Source organism: Platalea leucorodia, assembly GCF_965183815.1.
Source record: "Platalea leucorodia genome assembly, chromosome: 14".
Lineage (NCBI taxonomy): Eukaryota > Metazoa > Chordata > Aves > Pelecaniformes > Threskiornithidae > Platalea > Platalea leucorodia.
Genome location: NC_138836.1, coordinates 5220943 through 5227862, shown reverse-complemented (window position 1 = coordinate 5227862; position 6920 = coordinate 5220943). Strand labels below are relative to the sequence as shown.

The window sequence follows — 6920 nt, the reverse complement described above, 5'->3', positions numbered from 1 at the left end:
CCCGCCTTAATTAACAACGATTAATTCGACATTAACGAAAACCTCCCCGGGACGCCGCTCGCCGGGGGCCGGGGGGGCGCGGGGGGTGCGCTCCCCCCGCCCGGCCCCTCCGCGCCGGGCCGGTCACGCCACGCAAAACCCGCGGGGCTGGAGACGTGGGGCTGGGAGCCCACGGGAGCCGCGGGGTGGAAATCTCCCGCCTCCTCCCGTGAGCGCGGTTTTACCCCGGCCAGCGGCGGCGGGAGGAAGGCTCTGCCCGCGGAGACCCGACCCACGCGGCCCGCCAGTTCCCCCGTGGGGCCCCACGGGGGGCCAGGGCCCCCACCCGTGTCCCCGTGTCCCCGTCCCCCACAGGGGAACCGTTGCCTCCGTGCCCCCAGCCGGAGGTCCCTGCCCACCCGGGTGGCGGGACCGGGCAGGGCCCCGCGGCGGCAGGCAGGAGCCCCGGGAGACAACGAGCCCCGGGACGGGGACAACGCCGGCGCCCTCCGGTCCCCGCTGCCGGTCCCGGCGTAACACGGGGCCCGCGGCTCCCCCCCGGGCGACTTCCCAGGCCGGAGGAAGGCGAGTGCCTCGTAGCCCCTGCAGCGAGCAGGCGCACGGGGGAGATGGTCCCACGGCCGCGCTGGCCTCGCCATCCCCGCCACGCGTGACCCGGCGCCCCCCCCAGCGGCAAACGGCAGCCGGAGCAGAGGCCCGGAGCGAGGCAGCCGCGGTCGCATTTACCGGAGAGGAGGCACAGCCGGATCCTCGGGACCACGCCCACCGTGGGGTCTCCCACGCGTGAGCGTGGCGGCCGCCGAGGTCCGCTCGCCCTCGGCTTCGAGCTCCTTAGCGGAGGAGAGCGGGAGGCGGCGGGGGGGGCAGGGCCACGATCGGCCTCGCCTGGCCTCGTCCCGCGTGGACGGGACCGCAGAAGCCCACTCAGCACCGGGCCGTGGTGCTGCGGGTCCCACTCGCGGGGCAGCCCCGGGCGGTGCCGCTGCCCACGGGCTCGGGAACTGCTTCACTCCGCGGGACGGGGCTGAAGCGCTGCCGGGCCCCTCCGGAGCCTCCCCGCGACGGCCCCGGGGGGCGGTTTGGGACCTCGCCCGGCTGCGGGCGGGGAACCGGTGGCTTTGGGTCTCCGGGGCCCCGGAGGCTGGAGCCGGCCCCGGCGGCTCGCCACCCCGCCGCGCGTGTCACGGTCTCCCGTGGCCGCTTCGGGGACGGATTCGCGGCGGGAGAAGGCGACGGCTGCCGGGCGGGACGCGGTGCGGCGGGGCCAGCGGCAGAGGGCCCGGGGGGGGCGGCCCCGGTACCGGCTGGCAGCCCCGCAGCGCCGCCCGCGCACCCACGCCACTTTGCTGACAGATACCACGGGGGATCAAATCCCGCGTGGGGCTGGCCCCGGGGCCACTCCTGCGCCCCCCCGGGGGAACTGAGCCGGGGGCTGCCGGTGCGGGGAAACCGGAGGCCGCTGAGCTCCGGGACTGCCCGCGCCGCCGGCAAGGATCCGCGCTCCCGGAGGAGCAGCGGGCCCGCGTGTCTGCGTGGACGGGCGATCACAACGGCGGCGGTGGTGGTGACCCACCGTGGCCGGGCCGGTCTGTGCGTGAACGCTCCCGCCTCTGACACCGTTCCCTTTGTCCGACCACCGGGGCCGGGCCGCAGATCACCGGGGAACGGCCCGCAGCCCCCCCCGTCCGCCCCGTCCAGGTGCTGCCGGGGCAGGGGGGGGACGGGACCCGGCCCGGGGCTGAGGGAGGCGGCGGCGGCTTTGTCCTCCGCTCCCCCCCCCCCCCCCCCCGCCTCCGCCGCGCCCCCCCTTCCCCTTACCGGGAGCGGGGCGTGGCGTAGTGGGCGTGGCATGGGCGTGGCCCCCCGCCCCCTCCCTCCCCTTCCCCCCCTCCCCTCCCCGCCGCCGGCCCCGCCCCGCCGCTCATCGGGACGCGGCTCACGTCGAAAGGGGCGGGGCGACGGCGCGAGCCAATGCGGCGCGGGCGGAATATTCCACCCGGCTCCGCCAGCAACAAGTGCGGGGGGGGCCGGGGGGGGGCCGCGGCGCTGACGTCAGCGGGCGGAGTATTATGGTCTGGGCTGCGCTGGCGGCTGCCTGTGTGCTGCGAGCGGCCGCGTAAACATGGAGCTCTCGGCCGTCGGGGAGCGCGTCTTCGCGGCCGAGGCCCTGCTCAAGCGCCGCATCCGCAAAGTAGGTGCCCCCCTCCCGCGGCTCCGGCTCCCCCCCGAACCCCCGCACCCGCCGCTGCGGCGCCTCCGCCGGTCCCGGCCCGGTTGCGGTTGGGCGCCCGCTGGGGGCGGCTCTTTCTCCCCGCCGCATGCCCGGGCGCTCCCCGCCGGCGGGGCGGGCGTGCTCCGCCGCTGCCTGCCCGCCTGCCCACCCCCTGCTCTTTATTTTATTATTTTTAAAAAATAATAATTATTTTTTTTATCCCCCCCCCCCCCCCCGCGTTTTTTTTGACACGCGCCGCGGGCCCGCGTTTGTTGCACGCGTGGAATTGCGGGTGCAGCTTTGTTGCGGGCGTTTATCGCGGTTTCCCTCCATGCATATTTATTTTTCCTCTTTGCATCTGCAGGGGCGCATGGAATATCTCGTAAAATGGAAGGGCTGGTCTCAGAAGTAAGTCGGCCGTTTGTCCGTAGGGTTCTGCAGCCGGGGAGCGGGGGGGAGATGGCTCGCTGCAGCCCTGCTCTCCCATTGTAGTAGAAAGGAAACTTGGGTCCTTTCCTTTATGCCCCGTATTTTGAATTTGGGTTATTTTTTGCCATTTCTGGCTCCTCATGCTGTTCCCCCTCTCTGTCCCCCCCCTCCCCAGGTACAGCACTTGGGAACCCGAGGAAAACATCCTGGATGCCCGGCTGCTCGCAGCCTTTGAGGAAAGGTACAAGGCCTTTGCTAGCTGTAGCCGTTGCGCTTGTAAATATGTTGCTGTCTTGTAGCTATGCTGAATTGAAGCTTTGGTTTTTTTAACACCTCTAGGGAGCGAGAAATGGAGCTATACGGGCCCAAAAAGCGAGGCCCAAAGCCCAAAACCTTCCTGCTAAAGGTAAGGAGGCTGGAGCCCCGCGTGCGCCGGTGCCGGCCAGGGCTGCGGGCCGCAGCGGGGAGCGGGTCCCTCTCCGGCCCCCATGGAGGATGCTCCTCGCATAGGTGGCCTCTTGCCTTGTAAGTTGTAATTATGCAGCTGGATGGCAGGATAATAAAGTCACTGGTTGATTTATTTTCTTTGCAGGCCCAGGCAAAAGCAAAAGCCAAAACCTATGAATTCCGCAGTGACTCTTCCAGGGGGATCCGGGTGCCATATCCCGGCAGGTCCCCCCAGGAGCTGGGCTCCACGTCCCGGGCTAGGGAAGGACTGAGAAACATAGCCCTGGCTCCCCAGGGCAGCTCCAGCACCAGCACCCCAAAGGGAGACAGCATCCGGGACCGGGTGATCCGCGTGGAGGAGAAACCCGGGGAGACCCCCAAAAAGAGAGGCCCGAAGCCCAGGAAGGAGCTTTACAAGGACCTGGCGGAGACTCTGGATGCTTCCAAGAGGAAACTGGGGGACCCGGGGGACAAGGTGGGGGACTACCTGAAGGCCAGGAAGATGGAGGAGGCAGCGGCGGGGGCGGCCAAGTTCGGCTCGGGACACAGCGTCATCCAGCTGGCCAGGCGGCAGGACCCCGACCTCCCCGGCGCCCTGCCCGGCCCCAACCGAGCCGAGGTGGGTGCCAAGCTGGGAGCTGCCGAGAGCTACCCTCCGCGGCTGGCCAAGCACCGGGCAGACTTTCTGGACCCCAAGGGGCAGGGGGGCCTGGACCCCGGCGGGCCCAAGCTCCTGCACGGCGCGGTGAGCCCGGGCACCGTGGGCAGCCTGTACCGCGACGGCGTGGGGGGCCAGGCGGGGCGGCCCTCCCTCATCGCCAGGATCCCCGTCTCCAGGATCCTGGGGGACCCCGAGGAGGAGTCCTGGAGCCCCTCGCTCAACAACCTGGAGAAGGTGGTGGTAACTGATGTGACCTCTAACTTTTTGACCGTCACCATCAAGGAGAGCAGCACGGACCAAGGATTCTTTAAAGAGAAGCGATGAGTTTGTCGGAGGTGGTGCTGGGGTTTTCTTCCGTCAGATCCAGACAAAAGCTTGGTTAGAGCTTGGTGGGCCTTTTTTTTTTTTTTTCCCTTTATTTTTTCTTTTTTTTTTTTTTTTTTCTTTTTTTTTGTCCTGGAGAGGATTTAGAAACTGTCCTAAATTCATTAACTCATTCTTTTTTTTTTTTTTTTCCACGTCTTACATTTCGTTGGAAAGATTATCTCTAGAGTTATATTTTCTATTAGATGTAAATATGTTATTTAAGAAAAAATGCTTATATATATCTATATATATATATTTCAACTCTGAGTTGTTTTATTTAAATGGAGACAACAGTGACTGCTCAGTTGCTCTTAGAAAGGACAATAAAACTGAGAACTAACGGAGTTCACGCATCTCTTGCAGGAGCCGGTGTACATAATGAACGATGTTCATAGCTAATTATGTTATGGGTTTTTTTAACTATTATTTTTCATATGATGCTATGGATGGTGGAGGGAGGAAGCGTTACTCCCTCGGAGGGCAAAGTGCCCTGATTTCTTGATTGTGATATAAGGTGTTGCTTGTACAATCAAGTGTGCTGTATCCAGAACTGTTGCCCTTGACAGTTGAAGTAAGCACTTGAATTTACAGTATTGTTGGCGAGGGGATGTTTCCAGTTTAACAAAAAAAAAAAAAAATGTTGCTACAAAGTCGGGGCGGGGAAAAGCAGAAATCCATAAAAAGGCTAAAACTGTTCTAGCGGAGTATTAACTTGAATTACCTTTTCTTGCGAAGGAAGAGGAGGTTTGTGTGTGTAAGGTTCCTGAGAGGGGTGATACTGAAATGCACTTTAATAGAGTTGTCGTAGCAGTTGTGGGAGATGGGACTGAGCTGAGAATCTGTTTTCATTTTGTCTGGTCGCTTGATTCTGTTCCCCCACCCACTTTAAAAAGAAAAAAGAAAAAAAAAAACCCCAACAACCCCCCCCTCTGTTTACATTCCTGAAATGCCAGAGAGGTTTGGGAGGGTAGCATGTCACTGCCCATATTTAGATGCTCTATACCGCTATAGAAAGTGGATTATTATTTTTTTGGTTTTTTTTGTTGTTTTTTTGTTTGTTTTCCCCAACACAGTTCACTTCAGACTGTTGGAAGACTCCAGATAAAGTGTTTTGTAATATCCACATCTCTGACAAATCCCAGAGCCACCTTTATGCATTCAGAGACAATAAATATTTCCCTTTTCTTATGCTAGTTAAACAATAGCCAAGAGGCGAAATACTCCGGTGCGCGAGCAGCCCTGCTGACTCGGGTGGCTTTTTGTGGTTTATTTGCCTGTCTTATTTCTCCTGGCTCTGAAGGACCCTGCCGTCTTTCTCCGTGGGCTGGGGCAGGGCACGGCCATGGGGTTTCGTGGCTCTGAACAAAGTGCAGCGGTTTCCCCACCGGGTTGAGCAGCGGCCAGGGGGGCTGCGGCCCCCCGCTCTGCTCCCTCCTTCTCCCCCAGCTCGGTTGCAGCCTGACCCGGGTGGGGAGCGGGACCTTCACCCCTGTTGTGATTTCGGTTGAGGTGGAGCAGGTGTCCCCGTCCTGACGCGTTGGTCTGAGCATCTCTCTGGGTTGGAAAGCACAAATCCCTCTGGCAGCGCCCGAGGGCCGGGGCTGGGCCAGGTCACCCTCATCCCTCCTCGCCGGCTGCCCCAGCCGAGCTCCTGAAGGCTCCCGGTTCAGGGGGTGAAAGCACACGGGGCCTGACGGGCGCGGAAGGGGCTGGGGCAAGGAGCAGCCCCTGGCTGTTGGGCTCCACCTTGCTCCATCTCCTTCCCCATCCTTCTTTTGGGACCTTTGTCAGATGGCCTAGCGGGAGGATGCTGTATTGACTGTACAAAGGGAGCCGTGTCTGCGAGTTCTGGATTTTTTTTTGTTGTGTGTTTTTTTTTTGGTTTTTCTTCTTTTTTTTTTTTTAAGGCATATTTTGTAAAATGGAGATTTTTAACTTGGTTTGTACGAAGAACCGATGTGCTGGTTTCGGTGCTGGTGGCGGGGGCAACCGACATGGGACGCGTGTGTTGTTGGAGGGACGATGATGGGATTGAGCTGCCCGTCCTCCCGCTGCCGCCGTGCCAAGGCTGGAGGATGCCTCCCTTTGCGGAAGAGCCCGGAGCCGCGCTCCTGCCCCGCCGGGACGCGGTCGGGATTTGGTGTGCTTCGCTCCAGCCCTGTGTACACGTGTGTGTCCAGACACACGCGTATATGGAGCAAAACATACATGTGGGTGTATATGTGTGTATGTATATAGCGACGTATATACTGAGTGTGTGTGCGTGGGGGTGTGTGTGCGTGAATTATTTAAATCTAAGACTTGTACAAAAACCGATTTGGCTAAATCTCAGTCTCAGAAGTGAAGCTTAACTACGTGTCTTCTGCCAGCCGTGAATGTCCATGAGACCTGCTTTTTATGTGAGTTTAAATATATACTTTGTAAATAGAAACGTGTCTGTCTTCCCTTTGTGGCCCTGGGGCAAGGCGGGGCGGGGGGGGCTCTGGGAGCAGCGTGGGGTGGGCAGTGGGGCCCTGACGGGGCGGGCGGCCCCGCATCCCCCGCTTTGCACGGGCGGGGGGGAGCCGGGGCCGTGCGGGGCCGGGGCCCGACGGGGCGGGTGGAGTCCGGGGAGCCCCCGGGCACAGGAGCCGCCGAGCCGGGCCGCCCCCCCGGGGACCCCGCGGTGCCCGGACGGGGCAGCGGCAGGCGCCGTCTGCGGCTCCGCTCCGAGGAACGGCCCCGGGGCTGCCGCTCCTCCCCCGGGGAAGGGGCCCGGGTACCGGGCCGGGCACCAGCGCTGCCCCGGGCCGCGGCGCTCCGCCC

At 62.4% G+C, this 6920-nt stretch overlaps 1 protein-coding gene across 3 annotated transcripts; it reads left to right on the top strand.

The window, feature by feature from the left end:
• The first annotated feature begins 2073 nt into the window (after positions 1–2073).
• CBX8 (chromobox 8) lies at positions 2074–6478 on the top strand. Of its 3 annotated transcripts, none has more exons than XM_082326813.1 (5): positions 2074–2191; positions 2577–2620; positions 2817–2882; positions 2981–3047; positions 3234–6478. In XM_082326813.1, the coding sequence occupies exons 1-5, from the start codon at positions 2123–2125 to the stop codon at positions 4071–4073; spliced, it is 1086 nt and encodes a 361-aa protein (XP_082182939.1). In that variant the 5' UTR covers positions 2074–2122; the 3' UTR covers positions 4074–6478. The 3 variants fall into 3 exon arrangements, with proteins under 3 accessions (XP_082182939.1, XP_082182938.1, XP_082182940.1); XM_082326812.1 differs by having other exon boundaries at positions 2957–3047; XM_082326814.1 differs by lacking the exon at positions 2577–2620 and having other exon boundaries at positions 2106–2191.
• Positions 6479–6920: the final 442 nt, after the last annotated feature.

Coding starts and splice junctions, on each gene's coding strand:
- CBX8 (XM_082326812.1), top strand. CDS start 2,123: ATGGAGCTCTCGGCCGTCGGGGAGCGCGTCTTCGCGGCCGAGGCCCTG. Junction 2,192..2,576: donor TCAAGCGCCGCATCCGCAAA/GTAGGTGCCCCC, acceptor TTGCATCTGCAG/GGGCGCATGGAATATCTCGT. Junction 3,048..3,233: donor CCAAAACCTTCCTGCTAAAG/GTAAGGAGGCTG, acceptor TTTTCTTTGCAG/GCCCAGGCAAAAGCAAAAGC.